The sequence below is a fragment of the Motacilla alba genome, chromosome Z (assembly GCF_015832195.1).
Source record: "Motacilla alba alba isolate MOTALB_02 chromosome Z, Motacilla_alba_V1.0_pri, whole genome shotgun sequence".
NCBI classification, from domain to species: Eukaryota; Metazoa; Chordata; class Aves; order Passeriformes; family Motacillidae; genus Motacilla; species Motacilla alba.
In genome coordinates, this window is record NC_052046.1 from 30527966 (window position 1) to 30554573 (window position 26608).

At 39.0% G+C, this 26608-nt stretch overlaps 2 protein-coding genes across 3 annotated transcripts in view; one reads left to right on the forward strand and one right to left on the reverse strand.

The window, feature by feature from the left end:
• Positions 1 to 523: 523 nt before the first annotated feature.
• Positions 524 to 5198, reverse strand: ATG12 (autophagy related 12). The gene is made up of 4 exons (XM_038123261.1): positions 4694 to 5198; positions 4395 to 4531; positions 2855 to 2917; positions 524 to 2526 (listed from the first exon to the last, which is right to left on the reverse strand). Exons 1-4 carry the CDS (start codon positions 5193 to 5195, stop codon positions 2467 to 2469), a joined length of 762 nt encoding a protein of 253 aa, XP_037979189.1. The 5' UTR covers positions 5196 to 5198; the 3' UTR covers positions 524 to 2466.
• Positions 5057 to 26608, forward strand: part of AP3S1 (adaptor related protein complex 3 subunit sigma 1) — a 28269-nt gene continuing 6717 nt past the window's right edge. The window contains exons 1-6 of one of the 2 annotated variants that reach the window (XM_038123265.1): positions 5057 to 5262; positions 7239 to 7330; positions 9902 to 10013; positions 18250 to 18321; positions 23387 to 23494; positions 26419 to 26460. In XM_038123265.1, coding sequence (XP_037979193.1) covers positions 5194 to 5262; positions 7239 to 7330; positions 9902 to 10013; positions 18250 to 18321; positions 23387 to 23494; positions 26419 to 26454 — 489 coding nt within the window. In that variant the 5' untranslated portion in view covers positions 5057 to 5193 and the 3' untranslated portion in view covers positions 26455 to 26460. The remainder of the gene's footprint in view (positions 5263 to 7238; positions 7331 to 9901; positions 10014 to 18249; positions 18322 to 23386; positions 23495 to 26418; positions 26461 to 26608) is intronic. The other variant, XM_038123264.1, reaches the window with a different exon arrangement.

A 26608-nucleotide genomic window follows, 5' to 3' on the forward strand; every position in this document is an offset into this window, starting at 1 on the left:
ATCCAAAGGGAAAGTGGCAAAGAGGAGGACTCTGTAAAGAAGGTACAGAAGTTACATGAGAGATTAGCAGAACTGGAGCTGGCAGTCAATAAAAGGAACAGAATAAAGGCAGCCGTTTAGGAGCACTGAGGAAACAGAAAGCAAGGGCTGGATCAGTAAGTACTCACTGTATGCTGGTAAACTAGGGGCCAAGAAAAAAATTACTTGGGGTTGGAAAAAACTTAAGAACAGAAAAATGCTGAAGCAACCATTAAAAAGTAAGTACTGTTCAGGGACCAAGCTAAATCTTAGATAAATTAATAATTCAAAGCTTCATGATTCATGTATCCAGGTCCAAAAATGCATGTGGTAAAGAAGGAAATCCAGACCATTACTGTGGGTTTTACATTATTTGATTATCACATTTTGAGGAGTTGAGGCAAACGATTTTTTAATTCAACTTCAGAGGATATAAATTATTTATAGATTCAGCATAAATGACCACCTTCTATAATTAGTTGGCAGATACAATGACCTATAGTTCTTCAAGATCTCAATGTCTTTTGACTTTTTAAAACCAAAACAAAACGCCCCCCCAGTACACACACACACACACATCAACCTTCTTGCATCACTTCTGAAGAGCACATTTGCAGTTTATCAGTAGTTTCATTTGTTAAGATCAAGTGAGGTGAAAGGCACCAATAGAACATTCTTTAAAGAGAACCAGACTAGTAGCTTATCTTAGGTAAACATACTGTCACACGGGAGAACAAACTACTTATATTTGTAAGGCCAGCATGTGGACATACTATGAAAAAGATTGAAAGAGAGCCCTAGATAAAACTATGCAAATACCTTTGTCCTTGTGTACCCTCTAGTGGCTGTTGAGGTTGTGCTGGCCTCACAGTAACTAAGCAAGCAATTTCCTCAACCAGACAGAATCAGAGTGCTTCCCTCCGCAACAGATCTTTTAATGAGATGGAGATTCAAGAGATCAGAGTTCTCAGCAGGCAAAAGTATGGATTATTTGAAGATTAAAGTTTACAACAAATTCTGCCTTGTTAGTTTAATGAAGTGAACCCTAGTTTTCCACTTAAAAAGTGCCAAGATACATCAAGCTATCCAGATAGCAAGCATTCAGAGCATGTGCCTGTGCAACAGTGGCGTATGTACACGCTGCACGCAAACTGCGGCAACATCAGTAAGTTAAGTTGGGTATTACTCTTCCAGAGGTCCTCACAGGCGGAAAAAAATCCAATACACAGGCCGCAGAGACTATATAAGAGCCACTTATGTATGAAATAGCAGTTCCAGACTATTGTAAAAACATTATTTAAACTAGAAATGGCTGTTCTGTCTGTACGTGCTGAAGAACTGGATTACACCAGGGACAAAAACTGTCATCCAGCGTAAGAACATTCTCCAAGCAAACAACTAACGTTTAATTTGGTTCAGCTTAAACAAACATAAAAGACTGTACAACAGACATTTCAAATAAACCCACTAAAAATCTCCACCCCTCACACCCAAACTCTCCAATAAATAAAAGCAAAGGTCAGCACCCTAGTCAAGGTACGAAGTCCTCTCCAAATGGAAAAAACCTCAAGTCAATTCTCACTGCTATGATTTAGGAAAAGAATATAAATTGCATTCTACTGTTTAGTGGACCACACAGCTGGTATAACATGAAAATTAACAACAGTCAAAAAGAGAATAGAGTTTTTAGCAGATCATATCTACTTTTTCAAGAACTCTAGATGCAACAGCTAGCTACATCATTCAGCTAAAGATGCAAGTCATTAAACAGCATAAGATGAAACACCTTGAAAGCTGCTGAAGTGTTGAGCCTTCAACAAAACATTACAAAATTTGTGCAGGAAGGAAGTATTGTGAGGCTTCTCATGACGCTGTGCCATCATAAATGAGGTACTCAAATTACCAACATGATGAAGGCAAAAGGTGGAGTAATTAGACTAGATGCCAACCCCTATATATTACAAGAAAAAAATCAAAATACTGTCTTGAAATATGAGATAATGACATTCAAGATGAAGATTTCACAAAGAACAGGATGCATACCACAGATGTACAACACATAAGAAGTAAATTGAATCCCGGACTACATGTACAACAGACATCACTTTTAATAAAAAGGTTCTCTTATCTTCAGTACAGCATATGGACAGTCACTCCTGCAGACGACTGAAATAGTTTCCCTTCAGATACAGCAATTAAGTAGTCAGCAGCAAGAACACTGGCTCTACTCTACATGGCAGGTGCAGGTGTTTTTTCTGTACCCCAGATGTACATCAGAAAAAAAGCCATGTGATCTTATAGCCTAACCAGCTCTTTGCTTATTCACCTGCATCATATGTTCATAGGCAGCAATGCAAAAATCCCTCTTTCTGTGTGTTTACAGCTCGAGTTTAAATTAGTCTTTTCTCCATTTTTGAAGAGAAAACTTGCAACTGTGTGGCCAGTCATTCATCCCCATGCCTGAGTTTTGCAATAATGCAGTACAAGCTTGCCATCACTTCCAAAACACTGCAAGAAAAACAAAAAACAATAGCTGTTACAATTATTCAGGGGCTAGCACATACATGAAGCAAAACAAAAAGTCTTCCCATCAGACAAACAAACTCCACCTTACGGTGAGAGGCATGAAAACACACTGCACACAAAGGAATGCATTTCCAGAAACTGCATGAAGCCACATCATTTGGACCCCACTCACACAGATCTGTGAATATCCACTACACTACATTAGATGAAAGCAATTACTGCTAGGGGCAGTGAGAGATTTCAAGTGCCCGAGGTGTGCTGACAAATCCTGCTAAATGCATTTGGAAAAGATATTTAGGATGAAAGTTACCTCATAGAGGGTTCCCACTTCTTGGTCTGGAGATGGAGCAAAAGACTGGTTTACATATATGAACTGCAAGAAAATGAGGGAGAAGAGATGGAGATAGCAAGGATCCCACAGGGAACACAGAAGAATCATTCTGCAGTCAAAACTTCTGCTATTATCTTTAAGCATGTAACAGAGTACAACCAGTTACTATCATCACTTTAGCGTGGAGGAGCAACAGGACTATGACGAGTCACCTCTCTCTGGCCAGCCAGCCCAAGCCAAAGTAAACGTGCTGACTTCCTTTTCCTGCAAACTGACCCATTAGTCTCCCATACAGCTGCCCAAACTGGTTTAGGTCTTGCTCTTATTTCAGCCCAAGCCACTCATGCTAGTCCAGATTTGCTCAACTAGAATGGCCAACACAGAAATAAGAAACATCTTGTTCTATTTTCAAGTCATCCTTCTCACTTCCTGCTCCAAAAAATGCATTTACACGTATGGGAGTTAATCCTCAATGACAAAGAGGGCCTTGTGATCTGCTGTGTGGGGCAGCAGTGGGTACTGGGGTATCATGCGCTATTTTCAAATAAAAGATAATTAAGATAATAAATAAAAATTCCCAGGGCTTTATTCTTGAAGTACAGCCTTAGGCTTCAGCCACACGGAAGGCTACGTGCTCCTGGGATTTTTTGTCCTGAGATAATGAGATGATAGTCATTGAATCAAACTGTTGACAATGTCCTTAGTCAATATCATACTTATCACTCTTCTTTGAGATATTAAACCATGGAAAAGCAGATCCTTTCTGATTTCCAGGTGAATCAGAAGGCCAGTGCATTTATGCCTATATACTTAAATAAGATACTCCAAACCAAGAACAGAATTAATTCAGCTACACTTTAGTTGACTACTTTAACGAGTCTAGCTTTAACTGTATATCTTCAACAAAAACTTTGGACTGTATTGAGAATTCAGCGCAGAACAACAAAATCAGTGCAATTGTATTTCCAGCTCTTCCAGTGTTATCATGAGGCCACTTTGGCTAGTCACTTCCGCAGGAAGGAACCCACAAATAACAGTGGCAATCTGCTGCCCAAGGACAAACATTTCCCAATGCCCCATTTTAAAAGCAAAATCAGCCCTATGACAGTTGCTAAACTGTTTTAGATGTGAGTTCTGAAGGAAACAGACACTCAGATTCAGAAAGACTCTGGACTGCTTCTCCAATACTCTGTCTCTATACCTAGTTCTACCAGGTACACAGTGCCTAGCTATGTTTCCCTGGGACACATGGCTGCCCAGTGTGCACACAGCTCTGCCTGGCAGACACCGAGAAATACAGACCCTGCAAGAAGCCCAAAGGTCAGTGCCGAGCACAACCACACTGCGCTGCAACAGCTCGCTCAATATTACATCTTGGGGTCTACTTGGAATAGTTCCCCTCGGTGCTCCTACTCCAAGTTTCCTGCAGGCAGCTGTAGCCTGGATTCCAAGAGTGTCTTTGCAGGGTTTGACAATGCGGGCCCTGCGCGCTCAACCCCCGCCCGGCGGCCGCCCGTACCAGCTGTTCGGAGGCCATCAGCTTGAGGAACTTCTTGATGAAGTCCACGAGGCCCTGGATGGTCCGGGTCCGCTCCACCGCCCACTTCTTGGTCCGCATGATGGGGGTGTCGCCCACGGCCTTCAGCAGCACGTCAACTGCGGGGAGCGCCGCGTCACAGCGGGCCCGCCCCCCGCCGCTCATTGGCCCGCACCGCCCGCCCGCGACGTCCATTGGCCGCCGCACCTGCCCGTCACCGCGCCCGCCCGCCCGCCCCAGTAGAAGCCTCCCGCCCCGGTAGAAGCCTCCCGCCCCATTACTTTTCTTTTTCGCGTCGCCCGCGGGCTCTTCGGTGCCCGGCGACCCGGCCGGGGGCGGGCCCGGTTCGACGGGCCCCGCCGGGGCGCCGCCCTCCGGAGCCTCCTCCCCGCCGTCGCTCCGGCCGCCGCTCTGCGCCGCGGCGGGCGGCGGCTGCTCCTCGGGCTCCGCCATAACGCCGCTGCTGCGCGGGCGGCGGGAAGTGACGCCACGCGAGGGGCGACCTCTGCTCTGCGAAGCGTTTTGTCCCTCGTGGGACACCGCCTTTCCCGTCACGTGACACCTGAGGAGCGTCACGCGCGGCGCGAGCCGTCCCGCCGGCAGCGGCCGCGCCCCGTTGGTCACGTGGCGCGCGCGCCCTGCCGCCACCGGCCCGAGAGCGGGACGGGGCTGGGCAGAGGGAGGGAGCGGCACAGGAAGGGCAGGGGAAGGGAAGAGGAAGAGAGGGGGACACAGCATAGCTCGTCCGGCCGCCGCCGCCGGCCCCCGCCGCCGCCCCACCATGATCAAAGCCATCCTCATCTTCAACAACCATGGCAAGCCGCGGCTCTCCAAGTTCTATCAGCGCTATGTACGGGCGGGCCGGGGCTCGGCGGGCCGGGCGGGGGCCGTGCGATGGCCGGGCGGCGGGGTGGTACGCGAGGGCTCCCGGCCCGGCCCGGCCCTGCCGGCTGCGCCGGGCCCAGGGCAGCGCCGTGGGGAAAGGCATGGTGCTGAGACCGCGTACGTGAGGCTTCGGAGAAAGCCGGTCCTGTTTTCGCTTGGAGCTGCCTTTAGGAGCTCCGGAGGTGAAGGGGGAGGGAGGGAGGCAGTCTCGTCCAGCTTGGCTCTACGAGCTGAGGCGTGGAAGCGCCGCTCTAAGCTCTGCTGTCCGGCGCGGTGCTGCGTGGCAGGGCTGGCAGAGCGGGGCACATGGGCTCTTACACAGAACCTTTCCTTTCGGAAAGTCTCAGTGCACTGTGAAATTGTAGATGACGTGAACACGTAACTAGAAATGGGCGTTCTTTTACATATTAGAAGGCAGGCGCAATGAAAATGCAGCACAAACGCTCAGTCTGGATGGAAAGAAGGTGCACTGGAAACTCGTGATTTAGTTGACGGATAAGAGATTTTAAGATAATGTTTTGAGCGCACTGTATTTCCTAGCAAATAAGCCGAGGTCTACTTAGGCATTAAAATACAGGACAACAGTCGGTGTTTCTTAAAGTTACGTAAACAACTCGTTTTCTAGCAGTGCAGTTACATGGATTTGTGGCTCCTTTCTTGCACCTCTGGTTATTAGAGAATTCATAGTTCATTGGAAGGGATGTATCTTACTTGTGCACCTCAGAGCAGAAATGGTGACTGGGACACTTCAGTTTGCATGGTCGGGTTTTGAATTAAAGGAGTGTAACTGGCCCAGGTCCTTCTTAAGTGTGACTGAGGTAGAAGGGAAAGGAGATGAGCACATGGCCCGAAGGTTTCAGATTTTTCTTGTAAAACCATTCTGATCTACTAGTTTCATAACTGGGCTTTAAACAAATTCTCAACGCTTAAGGTAGGGTAATATGTTTACATAGACAGAATGCTTTGACGTTTTGAAAATGTGAGTAGCAAACTAAGAAACTTTCTGGTGCACAGAAACAGGTACAATCATATAGATTGTATTTTTATGTGTGATTTCAATATTGTGGACCTTTTGAAGCTTATGCATTCTTTAGTGTCAATTGCGCTGGTACTGGAGGCAAATCTCAGCTTTTTTTCTGTGAGGGGATGCATCTCCTGCTTTCTAGAGGGATTAATTTGGTCAGATCTGTGAAAGAGGTACTTTCTTCTTTCATAATACTAAAACTTATAACATAGATCTAACTTTTTCAGCTGATATATATGAGAACAGAAACTGCATAAAGTGAAGTTAATAATATTTTGCAGTTAGGTAGAAAAATACTAATTTATGGCAATTAAAAATGTATGTCATAGTTTCGTCTTTCAGAACCTAGACCCGTGGCCATAATTTCAAAGTTAAAAATTAAGTTTCTAAATAGCCAGAAGAATTCAGTCTCAGAAGTGATGTTTCTGATCTGTTAAGAATTAAGGTCATGGCTTAGGAGAACCTGTTGCTCATGGTGCCCTTGTATTTTAGGGTATTTCTGGAAGTGTTACATATTGTGGGATTTGAAGCTTCCTTGGTCTCTTCAAGCTTTGGGGACTTTGTTTTACTCTCAGTTTATGGATAAAAGTAGTTCAGGCTACCTTGGAGATACAAAAAATTCAAGCTAATTGAGAGCACTTCTGGTTTAATTTAAAAAAAACTACTTTTGCATTAATTTTTTACAGAAGTTCCTTAAAACCAATCACTTATCCAGATTTCTCAGTGATACCTTCTCCTGCAACTTGTCAATTATGGCTTTTTGTGTTGAAATGACGCAAATGATACGTGTCTTGTTAACTGGCCGATTTAAGGCTTCAGAAGTATGTAGTTAGAGAGTGCTGATATACTTTGTGCTTCACAGTCTTGTGTGCTGTGCATTGTCAATCCTGTTTAGCAAAGTGTATTTTCTTTCACAGAGTGAAGATACGCAGCAACAAATTATCAGAGAAACTTTCCATTTAGTATCAAAACGTGATGAAAATGTCTGTAATTTCCTAGAAGGAGGACTGTAAGTATCAAGTTTGAAATAAATGGCAATTACTGGCTTTCAAGTATTTTTTTTCTGATTGTGGTACAACTTTTCAGAGCTGTAGTGTAAATGCCATGCCACTTGAGATTTGTTGATACATAAGGAATCATTCTGCAGCAAGTGTACATATTCTTTACTAATTGAAGCACAGTATAATTGAAGCATATGCCAAAATGTCTTCGGCAATGAATTTTTTTTTTCCCTAGTGCTGTAATAGCCACAATGCCATATCTAGGGCCATGATTGTTTCAGATACAAAGATGGGGAAGGAACAAGCAGATGTTGTTTTGCTGTAATCAAGCTAAAGATTTCTGGTCACATTTTAAGAGGCATTGGCGTTTGCCATACCCACTCACAGAATCACAGAATATTTTGAAGGGACCCACAAGGTGTCTGAAGTGAACAGTCTGTACAGGAATCCACAGCCCAGCCTTGGTGTTTTAAGTGCCACGTTCTCACCAACTGAGCTAAACCTCTAGAAAATTAAATACTTTGGAACTGTTCTTTGGCTTGAACTCCTAAAATTTGAGCAGACAGCCTTCATAGTGGGATTCTGCAGCCTTTTTATCAGAATTTGGTCTTGCTTTATGAACTAGGAAGGAAAATAGGTTTTAAATATGCTAACCAGTACAGTTTCAACCAAGATATTTTATTAGTAAAGGAAAAGAAAGGTAGAGGAAAGTGAGGCTTATGTGTTCTGTCTCTGTAAGACACAAAAAAAATCTCTTTTGAATCATCTTCATTGTTTTTGAAAGTCATCTTGCTGTAGCTGAAGAAATTCTGAAATGGAGATGTGTTTTATTTTGATGTATTTATTAACCATCAAGAGTAAATAGATAAAAAGCCATCTTCTATAAGAAGGGGTCAGAATTGGTGGAATAAACTCAAGATTGCCAGTCTGTGACAGAGATTGTCATAGTCTATTAAATATTATATTTATGGGAGTTTCTGGTTACTGAAAGTTGGTCTTCTAACACCTAGATTTTCTGTGTGTGGAGTCAGTTAAATGCTTAGCTGTACCATATCAGCTAGGATGTCTTTTTTCTTGCTCAAAATGATTCCTGATTTTTTTATATACTGTTTTTTAAATTTAAATTATTCTTTTCTGACTACTTAACTGGTGATTCTATCATCAGATTCTTGGAGATGATCTCAAGTTGGAAGCATTCTGGCTTGAATTCTGTAAATGAAAGGGAGAAGACATTTGGAGCTTTTTAAAAATGACAGCTGCTTAACAAGAATAAACTGAGACAGAGAACAGAATTCTGACTTTCCTCCTACTGCTCAGTTACAGGGTTACTATTTCACTATTTTTTTCAGTATTTTTTTCTTTCAGGACAGAGTTCACTTTAGAGTTTGCAGTTTACCCAAAAGCCTCAACAGTTTATGTGTAGAACTATGTGTACTTCAAGTGTGAAGTATTTGAAAGTACTGGGTAAATAGATGACAAAAGAAGAAACTTCAATTGCTAGGTATTTTCACTGTCCTATTTATTTGTAATAGTGTTGTCTGATATATAAATGTAATTCCCACTCTTCAGAAACAAAGGGTTCCCCTTCCCTACCCCTATCCCTGCTCTCTGCCAAGTATTAATGCAGAGCAATTTGCTTAAACAAAAGTTACCTGAAAGATTTTTTTAAAATCTGTGTATTATCTCTGATAATGACAGAAACTAAAGGGATGAGTTATGTTTCATCAAATGGGTGATTCAATTCTGTTACAGAGTTAAGGAAAAATTGCGATAGTCAGTTAGTAGGTTCATCCTAAAAATTACTTTTGTTTCTCTGGGAGTAGGCCTCTTACAGCTCAATGCAAATGTCAGTGATCTGATGTAGATCTCTTGTGCTTTATGTGCCTTTTTTTGGAAGGCTGTAGCAGAAGAGTGGAAGAATATACCTCTTTAGACCTCTTCTCATTCAGTGCCATGATGATTAGTGAGTCCATAAAAATAAAATTGCTTCTGTGACTGTAACATTGCATCATGAATCATTGCTTGAAGTATGGTCCTACTTCTGAAGATATCAAACATTTTGTAGCACAAATGTTACGTGTTCTTTGTTATTAAATGGATCATAAACCTCATCTAAGGCTTTTTTGGTAATCCAAATGCCAGTCTTCATTACAGATTTTTTTTTCCCTCTTGATGCTCTTCTGAGAAGGTCAGAGAAGGAGTCATAGGCATACGCTGTTAATCTTTAAAGCACATTAATCCCTGTTCAGTGCCTGCCTGCTAGTGTGGAATGAAAGTACATTTAATACCTGCTTTTTTGTAGTCTGTTTGAATTGATTTTAATAAGAAGGTGCACAGGTTGATGTAATTTGTTATCCATATGGATAACAATAACTGCTTGTGTGGTAAATATAAATTGGTCTGTCTTGTTACTTGGTCTTACATTGGAATTGTATCACAAAATAAGTTGCAATGTAGTTGTATTTAGGATAGCTCCAGCTGTTAATAATAGGCCTCCTGTTAATTGAAATTACTGTGAGGATTTGCTCAGCTTAGCCTGAGTTGCTAACTAAGCTTTCCTTGTTTTATTTCCCCTTTAGTTTAATAGGTGGATCCGATAACAAATTAATTTACCGACACTATGCTACCTTGTATTTTGTCTTCTGTGTGGATTCCTCAGAAAGTGAGCTTGGTATTTTAGACCTCATACAAGTAAGTACTTTTTGCTGCTTTGTGGATTTTTTTATTTTATTCTTAATAACTGTTATTCAACTCTAAAGTACCTTAGAACTTAAATATTTTGCTTGCCTTTTTTTGGTAATATTTGTAAGGTTGTTTTTATACCATGAACATACCAAGAAGTGCTAAGTATTATCTTCAGATTGTTTACCGTTTTCTGGGCTGTCTTTGAAAAAGTCATTGTCCAAGTTGATGGGAAAATGAGGAAACTGTTGGGAGCCTCCTGAGCACAAACTGGTTTTTTGTTTTAGCTTTTCAAGACCTTTTTTTGGCTGCAGGTAAAAATGGCACAGTTCAAACATTTGCTATACAAGTGTAGATTATGAGAACTTTGAAAGGCAATGCTCTGTATGTGTGTATATATATATATGTATTTATGTATATTAATATATATCCAGACTCACACACACATACATGCATGCATATATATACTCACTATAAATGTATAATGCATAAATATTTCCAAAACCTTCTTGGATTAAACTTTCCTTGTGACTTACGAGCTTTTTGACAGGTATGCCTTAGAAAAGGAGGGCAAATGCTCCCCTAGGTATGTGTTCTGCACCAGCGGAATTGGGATGGGTAGCGTGGGGGTTGATCGAGAGGAAGATGATCCGTAAGCCTATGTTCTTTATCTCAGTGAGAAAGGCTCAACAGCACAAATGGTTTAATAAGAAAACTGCATAATGAACATGGTGAGAAGATGAGTGTAGGTGGTAAATCTTACAGCCATTCAGGTGCTGGGCATGCTACCTTCAGGTGGCACCCACTGGAGCCCAGCTGGGTTTTCCTACACTGCATGGGGCAGAGCAGATCCTGTCTATGGAGAGAAGCTTTCCCTCTTTTGAATCTTTGAGCTATTATATAATTTCATCAAAGGAAAACAGCTCTTGCTAAAGGATATTTTCAGGAGAACTTCTTGCTGCAGTTTGGGGTCATGGTGAGGCCTGGTACCAGGTGGCATGCTCACCGGTACCACGTGGGAGCTGCCTGCAGGCTCCACTGTTACGGTGAGCTGGCCGAGTTTATCTCTTAGCCAAGGAATTTCTGCAGCACAGCACAGGCCTCTGTGTCTGTTCAGGTTGTGTTACATGGATGACTAACCCCTAAACATGCAACATGATTCTCTTAGTCAGAATCAGTACATTCCATTCCTACAGTTCATTTTTGCCAAGGACATCACAGGTTATAGATTATATTAAGAAGATCTGGCCTGCTCAGCCCAGTAGAGCAGACATGGCGTGTTCAAGATCACACTGACACATCAAACAGAATGTCTTCTGCAAGGCTTCCAGGTACAGTTTCCTTCCAACTCAGGGATCCATCGGGACCTTTGAGTTCAACTCCTGGCACTGCCCAGAACCCCCCAAGAATCACACCATGTGCCTTAAAGCATTGTTGAAATGCTTCTTAAACTCAGGCAGGCTTGGTGGTGTGGCCAGTTTTTAAACTGCTAAATATGTTTGTTATCAACCTAGTAACAAATATCATGTCTGGTAATACGAATACTCCTAGGTCAAGAGGCCTCTGACTAAATCAGTGATTTTTTTCAACTTAAAACTTGCAAGTAAACAATTTCACTAATGATCGTTAGTGAACTCAGATGTGACAAAAAACAGTTTCACACCATGGAGTGATCTATGTCATTGCATAAAATGGATCTCTCTTTTACATATGTGTGTATACATATATATATATATATATATATATAAAACAGTAAATATACTGTTATGCCTTCAAAAGCTTGCACATCAAGAGAATTGATTTATTACATAAGTAAAATCTGTCCTGATACATGAGACTGTTATCAGTTGGTTATTTCACTGTAGAAACACTGTGTGTCTCTAAAGCCCCACAATTCCTTGCAGACCTTTCTTGAAGCTGCATAGCTTCTCACAGACACCTCCCACTGTTCAGAGCAGCTGCTCCAGTGTTGCTGTTCCAGACAGTAGATCCAGAGGAGTGCCTGTGTGGGTAGGAGGGAAGGAAACTCCCATCTGGATTCTTACATGATATTTGGTCATAGAATATTCCGCAGTATCTGAACAGTGCGGTGTTAACGAGCAAGGTACACGATGGCTCTACCACAATGTTTCATAGCAGTTTGTTGTACAGGGTTGCTTAGTTGCCTGTCACATAGTGTGTCTTCTTACTTGGAAGTGCCAAAATATTTATGAACAGAGAAAAGAAGCATATTCATACATAGACAGTGCAACATGAATTGTACGTTCAGGTATTGTAGCAAATTGCTTGAACTTCCTACTATGCATAATTATATAGCCGCCAAACTTTTTGAATTAGAGAATTTAAACTTGTCTCTAAAATGTTTTGCTTCTTGTACCAAAAAATACTTAAATAGATTTTGACCTCCTAGTCTTTGTATTTCACATTGTTTCCAAAAATGCCCCAGTGTTTGATTACATGTCAACATAATTGCTTAAAGTAAACTGAAATAATAAAAATGCTATTTCAATTTGTAGAAATACTTTGTTTTTCTGACTTGTATGATTTTGTTTATAAATCATACAGTCTCACTACAGTACCTACAGTTGTTGAGGACTCCAAATTCTCTTACACATTGTCATTCAACCATTTGATTATAGTATAAAGTATTAAAGATATATTAAATATTAAGAGTATTGAGATTAAATAAATATTTTTAATTTCTAGACTGTCTCAGAAGGATCTGTTTAATCTTCTTAGCACTAGCAATCAGAATTGAATGTATCTTTTACTGAAAGAGGGCTCTCAGAAAGTTTCTTATTACTTGTCAATCCCACGTGCAGTGTAGACTAACAGGATATACACACGGATATTGAATTGAGCAAATAAGCTTTCTTTCTTCCTGAAAATGTTGAACCATTTCTATACATCTTTGTTTACTGTAGTTTGGAGATAACACGTGTAAGAGTAAGACATCTGGGCTTTGTCATTAGTCATACATATAAGGTATGACTAAGTAAGTAGATATGTATAGTGGTTTATGATGGAAAGTAAACTGGTGGAAGGAACCTAGAACTCAGTATAGGTTTCTGTCATGTAAACTGAATAAACGTGTAGGAGATTAGATTACATATGGTAGTCTGCAGTTCTTTTCAGCAGAAAGGTTTTGTTGTGAGACTTAAGATAACTTTTGTGAATGTCAATTATCCCCCCATTAGGTCAGAGCTGTTTCACAGGTTAATCTTCTTGACTCAGGCATAATGAATATGCTCCATGCATTACAAATCATAGACTCTTCCTCGGGTTTGATACTGTCTTCAACTTGGATTTCTTCATTCAAAAGGCAAATTCACTTTGTTAATTTTTGACCATTTTCTTCCATTTTTTCCCTAAATATAAACACGTTTCTTTTTATTATATTTGCTTACTTGTATTGGGAGATAGGTCAGCAGCTGTGCTATGCTTAGGTTTTGCAGTCTCTTGGATTCTGTAAATTCTGTCATGCTATTTTAGCATCTTTGTGTTAGCCTGTGAAGTGTAAGGTTTTAGTGCATGGAAGGAAAGTATGTGTGAAAACACAACTAGCTGTAGTCTGCCATAAGGAAAAAGTGAGGTGGTACCTTAATTAACCTTAACAGTAGTACCTTAATTATGTTACGGACCTAAGAGCCTGTGTCAGCTCCAAGAATTTGTGAATGTCTTGGCCCCTAGCTGTACTTTGAAGACATAATGAGTTCGTAAGCGACGGAGTCTGTAAGATCAGTCTTCCATGGGAAATTCAATGGAGCCTTTCAAGGTAATGATGTTCAGTGAGGGGCATGTGGTAAGTGCAGTGCGGTTTATGTAACATGTTTTTCTCAGTTCTTAAGGATAAAGGATCCTGACCAGAGATGCTTTTATGCTAATTAAATAAAAAACAGAGAGGCATATGACTGAGATGAGAGCTCCCCTAGGGCAGATTGAATTACATCTGTCCTCAGGTTTACCATTGCTGTTTAGGTAAGGAAGAAGAAGGGGATATTCTTGGTATGAGTTACTCCTGTTGTTTTTAGCTCATCTTTTTTACCTGCTTTTGTTAGTATTTGACATTCTCTATGCTTCAATACATTTAATTAATTAGATGTTCTGAGTTTTCTGCTGCCCTTGTTATTTCCTACTAATGTATGATATACTCCATTTTTGCCTTATTTGATTATTTTAAGAATAAGCCCTTCATTGAAAAGGTGATGTTTTATTTTGACATATGGCTGAGTAGAGGGAGCTCCAGACTTGCATATATTCAATAAAAAATTTGTGTTTTGTTTCATATAATTTGTGCTCCCAGTGTGTGTCTGTCTTTATTAAAGCATATTTCTTACAAAAGAAAGATGTAGGGGTTTTCCCTTTTTTTTGTGCTTTCCATTTACTTACATGGAGATGTGTGTGTTTTTTTCTTTTTACCATAAAAGATTATAATTTCAAAAATGAAGCACAAGGGGGAGCTAGTAATTAATTGTGCATGCATCTTTATTTTCCTGCTATTTCACTCGTTGATTTATGTTGCTCTTCCAGTAACATCACATGGTGCATCTAAACTGATGTGTGTGAAGGGTCTGTGTGTCTCAAAACAATTGATGTGTTTTCTCTTCTGGTTGTTGATCTACGAGTCTGCAGCATTTGAAGTGATTACTGAAGTACTTAAATTTTAGCACTGCTTTCCACAGTGTACAATTTATTTGACTCAGCTAAAATTCAGATGGAAGTGACTCTGATATTATTTGCCATTTCAGTTATTGCAAGTTTCTTAAACAGGCCAAGAAATGTTAGTGTAAAAAATCTAGTTTACCTTGCTGACCAGTGTTTTAAAAGAGAATTTATAATAGATGTAGACCTTGTCATTTCTGGCATTATTCTGAGTGAACTCACCATCATGAATGAAAAATAGGAGAAATTTCCAAAGTTTCCATGAGAAGTCCTTGGTCAGTGAAAAATCTCTGTGAAGTCAGTGCCAGCTCATTTCCCTTAGATTAAAAAACGTTGGTTGCACATTGCTGGTCATGCATTGTAAGCAGAGATTTGTGAGTTTGTTTAGTGTGCCTATAGTGGGGTTGCTGTGTAATAGGTAAAGGTTTAAAAGTAATCGCTCCAACAATGAATCAAGTGTTATTGGAAGAATGTCACAAAAGTTAAACTTTTGTGTTCTTGATGTGTGAGCCTGCATGCTGCTACTAAACACGTGTTGGGGGGGTGTTTTTAGGATTCTTGAGTTGCCTTTGTCTTTAATGGGTTCCTTTGTTTTCTGAGGAACTAGACAGATATCAAAGTCAGAGTTGGTGACTGCAGGGAGTAGTGCCAAACTCTTAGCTCTTGTAACTAAAACCATGGGGCAGAGGTTGCATTTACACTGTTTCCAATCTTCTTCTTGCAGCTAATGTCAGACAGCACTGTTGTTGTAACTGCATTCTCCTAAGGTGCAAGGAAAGTAAGAGAATATCTTTGGTGATTTGTTTTGCTGCATATGTTGTCAAATGTGTAGCTTTTTCTGCTTAACATACAAGTTTTTTGTTTGCTTGCATCCCTTCTTTATGGAAGACTGTTACTATTGCAGTGAATTAACAACTGCTTAAAGAAAAATCCCTGCTTTGCTTAGCTTCAGTATAATTTAACAGAAGTATATTCATTTTCTTAGTTAACTTGTCACCAAACATTATTGTCCTGAGTCTGCCTCTGAATATACTCTGTGTTCCTAGTTTAAGTGACAGATTTGTATTTTTGGTATTAAAGAATAGTCTAAATGCATAAATCATTAGTTAATTTGTAGCTTGATTTCAACATTTTAAAGGCTTTAATAGTAGTAGTAATAGCAAGGGCAGGGTGTGATCATCCTCTCTTTTACAGTGTGAGCAAGATCGAAAGACCAGTGATTAAGATGTGAAAGTAATCTTTGTTGATAATGCGAGGTAGACTGTTGGGAATGGATGATGTCAAGCAGATCTGTTTCACTGGGTTGGTAGATACAAATACGTGTCTGTAGAAGCACGACTTTTATCCACGAAGAATGGAGGTCAATGGAGTTAAGTCCAGGTGGTGTCCGGTCAGCAGTGGTGTTCCCCAGAGCTCAGTGTGTGGGCCAGGCCTCTTTAATACCTCAATCAATGATCAAGATGAGGGGTTCGAGTGTTCCCTCAGCCAGTTTGCAGATGACTTTGTGCTGGGTGGGAGTGTTGGTCTGCTGAAGGGATTCAGACAGGCTGGAGGAATGGGCCAAGGTCAGTTGTAGGAGGTTTGACAGGGCCGAATGTCAGGTCCTGCCCTTGAGTCACAGCAGTCCCTACAGCACTCCAGGCTGAGGCAGAGTGGCTGGAAAGCTGCCCCGTGGAAGAGGACCTGGGGGTGCTGGTTGACAGCATCTGAGCATGAGCCAGCTGTGCCCAGGCAGCCAGGAAGGCCAGTGGCAGCTTGGCTTGGATCAGCAGTAGTGAGGCCAGTGACTGTCCCTCTGTACTGGGCACTGGTGAGGCCATGCCTCAAATCCTATGTCCGGTTTTGGCTCCTCCGTACTAGAAAGACACTAAGGGGGTGGAGCAAGACCAGAGAAAGGCAGTGGAGCTGGTGAAGGGGCTGGAGCACAAGTCTTACAAGGAGTGATGGCTGAGAGAGCTGGGGGTGTTCAGCCTGGAGAGTAGAAGGACTGGGGGGACCTTTCTATACAACTATGTGAAAGGAGGTTATAGAGGTGCTTCGATCTCTTGTCCCAAGAAAGAGGAAATAGGACAAGAGGAAACAGCCTCAATTTGTGCCAAGGGAGGTTTATACTGGATGTTAAAAAAATATTCATTGAAAAGGTTGTTGGACATTGCAGTGGGCTGCTCAGGGAAGTGGTGGAGTCACCATGCCTAGAGTTTTAAAAACATCTAGATGTAGCACTCAGGGATTGGGTTAGAGCTGGATTTGGCTGTGCTAGCTTACCTCTTGGACTCACTCATCTTTAGGTTTCCAACCTAAACAATTCTGTGATCTATGTCAGATCTATACCTGAGTCTAGGCAGTTTGAAATCTGGTGCCTCTCAAATACTAAGGTGGTTAATAAATCATGTGGAACAGAGAATCAAAATGAGGTGTTTGTCTTCCATATTGCTTCTTTAGGATGTTTGAATTAAGAATTGAATTAAAAATTGCATACAGTGACAGCTTAATAAATAATACACATTGTGACAAAATAGCCTTGAAACATATAAAACTGATTAAAATTTCCAACAAGTTGCTATTTATTTTCATGCCATCAATAAAAGATCAGTATATTTTTTCAGAAAATAATTTTAACTTTGAAGACCCTAAGCTCAATACGTTTAACTTAAAGAGATCTTGACATATCCTGTCCATAGGAGTTATCCCTTGGACAAAGGGAACTGTGTGTACAACTCTCTAAGGCTGGAGTCTCTGACAGCTCTCACCACAAGCACATAGTGATTGGCATTCAGGAACTTCTGGACTGCAAGTACAATAATCATTTCATTATCTGGGCTAACTGGGGACCAGATGCTCTTGGTGTACCAAAGTACAAACATAAATGCCCAGGAATCTGTTCCACAAACACCCAGAGGAAGGTGATGTGCATGCCATATCTGGCAGGGAGCATCAGTGGCTGGAGAGCAGCAGCTGCTTGGTTTTTTATGCTTTTATATTCTTGATTCAGAAAGGAGTTATTTGCCTGTGTGTGAACTGCTATAGACTTTTCTAAATTTGTATGGTAATAGGCCTGACAGGGTCAGGAGGTGTGACATTAAGACAGATGCCTTTTTCATCCTGGATTCAGTGAGTCTGTAGTGTACTGCTACAGTGGAGGGAGTGATGTTGATAGTAAACAGCAAAGTTAACAGTCTGGTTAACTAGAAATGCCTGCAATGCAGTAATTATTAAAAATAATGATGCGAAAAGCTGGTTTTCTTTGCTTTCTAATTGAGTTCTAATGAAATGGAAAGGAGTACTTTAAATCACACCTGAGAAAATGATAGTGTAGGTTTTTCAAGATGTATCTGTTTTTTAAAAGAGAGTGACTTTAAGCAGAGTTTTAACCTAAATTGGCTTGTGCATACAGTTTTGCCCTCCACATAGATAACATACTTTTGACATAATGTTAACCACATAATTTCTGTAGATGCCTTTAGTGCCTTAAGATCTGACCAGTATTTAATATCTGTATTTGCTTTTCTCAAACCTACGCCTAATGGAATTGCAGAATTTTTGTTAAAGATTGACCTTCCGTGCTTTTTTTCCCTCTTTGCAGGTATTTGTGGAAACACTAGACAAATGTTTTGAAAATGTCTGTGAGCTGGATTTAATCTTCCATGTAGACAAGGTACTGTGATGACATCCTGCAATATTTTTATCAAGTAATATGTTTGGTTCAGCTGATACTTGGTATAAAACTCTGCTTTACTTTCCAAAGAAGGGTAACAAAGCTGATGAGGGGGTCTAGAGAGTAAGTCTTATGAGGTGTGGCTGAGGGAGCAGGGGATGTTCAGGCTGGAGAGGAGGAGGCTCGAGGGAGCCATGCTGCCCTCTACAATGACCTCAAGGGAGATTGTAACAGGATGGGGCTTGGTCTGTTCTCCCAAGTAACCATGGTCAGACAAGAGGAGATGGCCTCAAGCTGGATACCTCTTCCCTGAAAGAGTTGTCAGGCATTGAGGTGGACTGCCTAGGAACTGATGAGACACCATAGCCAGAAGTGTTCAAGAAACAGTTGGACATGGCACTTACTGCTGTGGCTTAATCGACGCGGTGGTGTTTGGTCAAAAGTTGGACTTGAGGATCTTGGAAGTCTTTTCCAATCTTACTGATTCCTTGATTCTGTTAATTAATTATCAGTGAAATCTAGACTGTTTCTGCTAAAATATTACTTTTACTGCATGAAAGCTGTGATGGAACATGCCTTTCTGAGGAGCAATAAAATAATATGAGAGATTTGCGTAATAGTATTCCACCTCAAATTGTAAAATGTAAGATATCTGAATATTCTTAGGCTAGGAAGGGCTTCAAGAAATAATGTAATGTATTTGTTCATGGTTAGGTTTTATATAACTCAGAACTGAAGTTGTTAAGCGTTTTCCAGTTAGGATTGGAAGGTGCATTTAATGTGCTATGATTATGTAATTTAAATGCTGTGTGGATCTTTCTGTTTAAAATGTCAAACGGACTTTGTCTTTTTTCAAGCATTTAGAAACAGTGTTATTTGAATATTCCCAGCTATAAGAAGCAAGTGTTGCACTTACTAATCTAGTTTAGAGAAATGCTCTTACTATAGTCACATTTCATTTAAAAGGACTTTGGCCTTTCTTGGTGTAATACCTAAAATTCTGAGAATTTATTATACAGAATTTATTCCTTCAGTTGCATTTTGTGCCTACTGTTGCCTTCTGTGCAGTCGCCTTTCCCCATCTGTATACATCTTTCTGCATCAACAGCAAAAGATGTCAAAGGAAAGTAAGATAGAAAAAGCAGACAGAAAATAATACCAAGTTAGGTATCTAAAAGAACTATTTCAAACTGACTCCGTTTGTTTCAAAATCGGGAAGTTCTTTTGGAAAAAACACTTACACCTTGACAAGACAGTGAAATGCAGATTACCTAGAGTGGGTGTTTAACCAGTACTCAGGTCGCGAATAGTCATTAGGTTTTCTAGTAATTTCCATTACTGGAACATGTTGGATATTTCCAAATGACAGATTGAATTACAAAAGAGTTTGAGTGTTTATATATTGGCTTCTGAGCTTAAATAACAAAAGTACTGCAGTCATTTTGTGGGAAAGAGTTTGATCTTTGGCTGAGATGTACTCCAAGCTGTTGCTCTGTAGCATGTTTCATTAAAGAGTATTGAAATAACATAACTTCATAGACAAAATATTTCTAGTAGTACTTAGAGAACTTAGAGGCTTCAAAATGTTAAATTTCTTGAAGAATATTTTACTTTGTATTGACTACGAGATGATATTTCTTCTTGAAAATTACATATCAAATGGACACTAGAATTTAACTGTTTCATTTGATTAACTAAAAATCTAAAAATCTGCCTGAGAATCCCATTAAATGTTTAGACTAGAATTTTCAAACTCTGAGGAAAATGGGAACCCAAAATACTAGTTAGATACTTCAGTAAAAATAATACATTTTCACAATAAAAGCCAGTGAAACCTTGAGTTAAAAAGCTCTGAATGTGACATTAACCAGTGCAGTGATTTTCAACTTGAGTATAAATGAACAAAGAATTCAATATAGAGACATGAACTTATGTATTAAGGCAAAGCTGCCACCAATTGTACAGTAGCATTAGTTGGGCAGCTGTGACTGATTTAATGTCATCTCAATTCTTCCTTTTTTTTCTCTCTCCAGTTTAAGTTCATCAGTATTCTTATAGGTCAGAGAACAAAACAGAAAGATGTATCTGTGAGAATTAAAGTGTTAAATTGTCTTTAAACTGCTGATGTGGTCAACTTGTCAAGAAGCATAACGCACTGAGCCTTCAGAGTTAATGCATTAACTTTCTCTTGTTAGTATATCAAGTGTACAAAAGGGAAAACGAGCAGCTGCTCCTTTTTGGTCTTGACAGTCTTAGTTACAGTGGGTGCTTATGTGTGGGGGCTGTTTGGGGTGAGATCTTTAAAATATTTGTATTTTGAGTGGTCTAATATTGAGAAAAGTGATGATTGGCTAAGTTATCTGAATGAGAGTTCTGTGTCTTCAGTTCTTGATGGAGCTGTGGGAGGTTGCTTTCTTGCAATTCTCTTGTGAGAGCTGTCTAAGCCAACATTTTTTCTTGTAAAAAGATGAGGTGGCGTGTAGAAGAGTTAAACTGTGTAATCTCAACAGCTGTTGTCTCCTTAGTAACATTTTATGTGGTATTTCTGTAAGGAAATACTTATGCTCCTCAGGTGTTTATAATTGTGCAGGACTCAGCAGTGACTTAGAGTAACCCGTAGCCAAGACAGATGCTTATTCAAGAATATTGATAGAGTATGATGAATTAATTTGGAGAATGGAATATAGGTGGGAATGAGTGTTTTCAATGTACTGTAACAGATGAGGGCTTGGGGTGTTGGGGAGTGTAGTTCATACAGGAGAGAATTTAACTTCTTCTTCTCTTCTTCTTCTAACTTCTTCTTCTGTATTACAAGCAGCCAGAAAACTTGCTGAAGCAAGACATTTTCACATGTCTTGTGAGGAGGAGGGGCAGGTTTATTTCAGTCCTACATTGAGTCCAAGAGCCTAATGCTTTCTGATGGAAAAGGCATCACTGAAAGCTATTATACAACTAAAAAATTAGAATACATTCAGCTAGGGATGTAAGGGAATACTTTGTTTTTTTCACTAGTTTTTGGCACCTCTTGAAATATCTCTGGGAGTATCATGATCTCATGCAAGAGTTTATTATCCAACCAGATGAGTGAACCATCCAGAATCAAATTTCTAGAAGACAAGAAAATGTGTTTGCCAAATTTTCCTGAGAGAGTTTTTTCTTAATAAATTCCTTCTTCTTTAGAATATGCATTCATGCTTTTAGAGAGCGCATCAAATTCTCTAAAAAGGAAGTACCCTTGATTTCTGTAAAAACACTTCAAAATTTTTATTACAAAACAGCGTTTTCAAATTTTAAAAAGTTTAAACAGTCAGATCCCTTTTGGAATTTAAGATGTCTATTCGTTGTGCCTTCAGTCTTTCACTTAAATACTATTTTGAATACACTATTGAAGTCTCTTTTGCACTTCATTTCCACTTAATGCATTTTTATTTAAGATTTTTTCTGTTGTCGTTGTTGCTTTGCAAAAATAATTCGTGATTTTTTTAAATAAGAAAATATAGAGACAATAAGGTGTATTTGTACATTTAATATGTATTTACAATGAATTTTAATTTGAAAAGAAAAAACAGTTACTGTTTATGTTTATCGTGCTGCTGCTTACATATGAGCAAACCTATTAAGAGGAGGGAGTCAGTGGATTATGATAGTTATGTAACTTTATTAGAGCTGTGATTTCCTTTTATATGGAATTACTAAATAAAATTAATTAAATGCTGTTATTTAGAAAGCTGTCCCTTTAGAAAAAAAAGTGGGGCAAGACAAAATAGTCAAGCTTCTTTAAAGCCATCTATGATTTGAAATTTTTTACATGCTGTGTGTTAGACTTCACTATTGAACTCTGCAAGTAGGAAAAATGCAGAGAAAGGTAAGAAGCATGACCCTAGGTATGGGATGGTTTGCACTGAGGAAGAAGTTAAAAATTCTAGAGAATGGAGGCAAAGAAATAAGAAGTATATAGAAAGAAAGGTTTTGGAAGAGCACAGAGGGGCTTTAAAAAGGGCTGTTTTCAGCTCAGCTAGGTACATTAATAATAAATTTATTCAGAAGTACACTTTAAAAGTATCAGGGAAACAAATTTAATTTTGCTTTTTAGGTATGACACAAAAGCAAGGCATGTGTATGTTTTCGATGTACTACCTCCCAGTTATTTGATTTAGAGATTTACTTCTATCCTTGATCCATGGGGAAATTATGAGAATGTCCAAAGTAGTAGTTAGAATTATGCTTTTGAGATACCAGATTGTACATGTTTATTTCTGAAAAGTAACAAATACTCCTTGTCTTCAGATTTAAATATAATATAGGATTAAAATATTATACATTACATGGTGACCCTGGATTTTTACTAGTAAATGTGCAGAAGGATGCCTTTTTAAAAAGAAAAAAACCCAAACCAAGTCTTTAATATGGTTTGATTGCAGACTCTGAAGCAGCAATTCATGAACCAGAGCTTTCATCCTCAAGTCAGGGCTGCAGGGAGGAGAGATACTCAAACATACCCATTTCAGTAATGTCCCCAGCTGGTTTATGTGCTCCTGCAGTTTGAATCCTAGCTGTCAGTCTTAGCTGTAGATACTCAAGACTCCATATTTATCAGGTGTCTCAGGAATGTCAGTTCTACTTCTGAGACAAATCTTGGGATCTGTGATGGGTAAGCATCAGAGTCTCATCCTTCTCAGGTATAGCCCAGAGGAGTATTTACACATCTACTTGTGAGCAATTTGTTTAGTCTTGTAGGACCTGCTTCCTAGAGGTGTTACTGCTGTTAATCCTAACTCTGACTCTAATAATTGGATGGAAAATGGGAACAAAGAAAAAGGAATGTGAAAGTTTCTTAGCACTGATAAGTGTTATAGCAGATGAGTTTGTAAGAGGTGTGAACAAAGAAGATACTGGAGAAAGGAATATGAAATTATGAGCTTTGTTTCCATCTGGCTTTAGATTAAGTGCTAACATTAATTGACTTACAGAATACATGTTTCCCTGTATTGAGATACCGAGACCATCTTTTCAGATTGTATGTTGGATATTTTGCATTTTTAAATTCTCTTTTGGCCTCTTTTAGGTCCATAATATATTGGCTGAAATGGTTATGGGTGGAATGGTTTTGGAGACCAATATGAATGAAATTGTCACTCAAATTGATGCTCAAAATAAACTGGAGAAATCTGAGGTAAGAGTGATGCACTGTGTAGTTTCTAAACTAAAAAACAGGGTTGTAGTAAATGCATGCTACATAATGCTCTTTGTCCTTCACAGCAAACTGAATAGTGTAAGCTGCCTGCTTATAGTGCCAAAAATTTGCAGTGTATCTCAGGGTGTTGTACCTTTCATCAGAAGTAATAAACTCCTTAGATGCTGCTGGTTAGATTTTGCTTTTTGTATCTAATTGCATTGTGCACCATTGCTATTAAGATACTTCTGTAGTTCTCTAAGTTTCTGTTGTAGAAAACCTTTTTGTTCCAGCCTGATTGTTTTGCTGGACTAGTGACTTCAGCATTAAAATGAAATCAGATAAGGAAACGAAGTGTGTCTTCAAAGATTACATATTACTGTCTGATAGTATGCTTTTAAGCATCTGAAATAAATAGCAGCAGAAATACTGCAGCACAAGGAAATAAATTGGACTGAAGTGGACTAGACAGACGTTAGAGCCCAGTTTTAGACACTTCAAAATAAATGAATTCTGCAATTTTGATAATCTGAGCCTTTGGTCTTCAGTGAGTGAGAAAATTATGTTCTGTATTTGTCCATAATGGGCTAAGTGAGGGATCACACAAGAGTTTTGGTAATCTTTTTTCAATTCAACAATGGTTTAATTTGTGTTTAGGAAAGACATTTAGATTAAGAAAGGATCTTAGAATAACTTTATCTTTGATACAGATATTACTGTCCCTTTAACGTCACCATATATGCCTTGTAAGCCAAAATGCTGCTAATGTATCTTTGCTAAGTCTCTGCTGGATTTTAAATGATGGGAGTAATTCCACAGAGGAATACATCAAAACAATAATATCCAAGTTTCTAAACAGGCCTTTGCTTGAATTGGAGACTTTCTGAAGTTGAAGTCAGCTGAGCAGACTGAAATCTTCCAGGTGGCGTAAATATGAACTAAATGGCATTTTAGGAGAAGACCCAGAGAACTTCTTACTGAAGTGCAATAAAGAGAAACATTAATTTTTCAGGTTTTTTTGTGGTACAGTGTATATGGTTTTTATTCTGCAGTCTCAAGCTGTGCCACTTCCAAGTTTTTTTTTAATGCATCTAATTTTTTGTTTTGCACAACTTTCAAACTATATCCAAGAACCAGTCAACAATATGTGAAAAACAAGAAAAAGCTAGGTATGATATGACACAATACATACTGAATATGCATCTGAAAGGATTCACTAGTAGATTTTGAACATGTCCAAAGTGTTCATTTTTATGTTTTTCTCACACTCAGAATGAAAAACTGATCACAGAGATTAATATTTGGAGTTATTCTCGTAAATTTTTATTTTATTAACTTCTGTATATATACACTTTTCCTTATTTGATAAAAAAGTAGTCATGTTCCCAAAAGCTGAACTTGCTCAGCAGTTGTGCTCCCATGTGTTATGTACATATTGGTTCTATCTGAAAGCATTTAATTATATAAATTCTGTTACCAAATCAACTGTAGACCATTCTCTAACTAGTCTTCTGAAACACATAGTTTCAGTGCAGCCAGCTGCAATACTTGCTGTCTTCCATTATTCATCAACAAGTCATTCTTTCTTTTAAGAGCTTTTAGTATAAAAGTGGATGGTAGATGATCTGAAAAAAACGCACACAGAACTGGAAGTACATACAAAGCAAAAGGAACTCATTCCTTTACATTCAGCAGTGAATTATAGAAGGTAAAGAAGTAGCAGTGATAAACTAAAACACTTGGTGACTGGCATGAAGCAGAACATTTTACAGTCTGCTCACCACAAATACTTTCTTTCTCGTTAGTTCAGTGACTATTTCTTTTCAAATTTGTCAGTTACTGTAATGCTGAGATGCATCACAATACCTGATTATGATTTCCTTAGATCATTAATCATTTGTTTCATGTTTACCCACATAAAATTCCTTATTGCTCTTTCTTTTCCTTTTGTCTTTTTGATCAAGATTGTAAATTTTTGAGTATGTCTTTCCTGAACACATATTTTCAAGACACAAACAAATCCATGTAAATCAAAATAAGTAGTAACTTAATAAATTTTGAATGCTGGTCACTAAGAAATCAAAACTAGTGAATCTTCTTAATTTTCTTTAATTAGAAAAAAATAAAATATAGAAATTAGTGTTGATGTAGTCTGTAGTATTTAGGAGTGCCACCTGTGCCCCACAGCACTGTTGCTTTAGTCCCTTTGGCTTTTAGGCCACCATCATACCTCTTGCATTTACAAAGCAGCTATTTTAAGGTTAAATGGCCTTTTCTCTTATAGCTGAAATGATGAAACTAATAAAGCTGTAACTGGGTTACATTTTCAGAAATACTTCAGTTTTTATTGTGCCTGTCTGGCTTTCAGTAATACACAGAATTTAGCAATTTAACATCAGATATTTGTTTAGTTATGCACTAGGTTTCTAAACAGGCTTTCAGTTAGAATTTAGTGAAAAAGACTGAATGTATTTATTAAATTTACATGTATTTGAGCAAAATTATCAGCTCAAGGAATTTGTGAATATTTTCAACAGAGATTAATTAAACCACTGTGAGGGAGTCCCTAGCTTTGATTTGTGATTCAGCTAATATTATTTGGTTGGGCTACAAAAGAAATTATTTGTACCCTGAGAATTGTTGTATTATATGTATTTCCCTGCCTTTCAGTTTAGTGTTAATCTGTGAATGGGTTTCTGGTCAATCCTAAAGCCAAAGAATCATTTTGATAAAGGGAGGGAATTCTTTGGGAGAGGGGTCATTGGGATTTTATTCTGAGCTTCTGGAAGTATTGTAGGTAAACCTGGGCTACCTCTTCTCTATTTGGAGTGTTCAACTGCGTGTGATTTAGACTTTTAAGCTGGGCCTTATTTTTTCTGAACCTCCTGATCTTTTCTGGCTCTTTCCATTCTTCTCTCTTACAGACCTTTATCTTTCAGTCTCCCAGACAGGACAGGTAGACAAAGGTATTGGTGACTTTTAGAAAAAAATGTACTTTTAACAAAAAGGGAAAGCAAAATGATGTCAAAGGCAATAAATTACGTAGGCCAGACTCAAAAATTATGTGTAAAAATACCCATACTAGTCCTTGTAGCCTCCTTTTTGTGCTAGTTT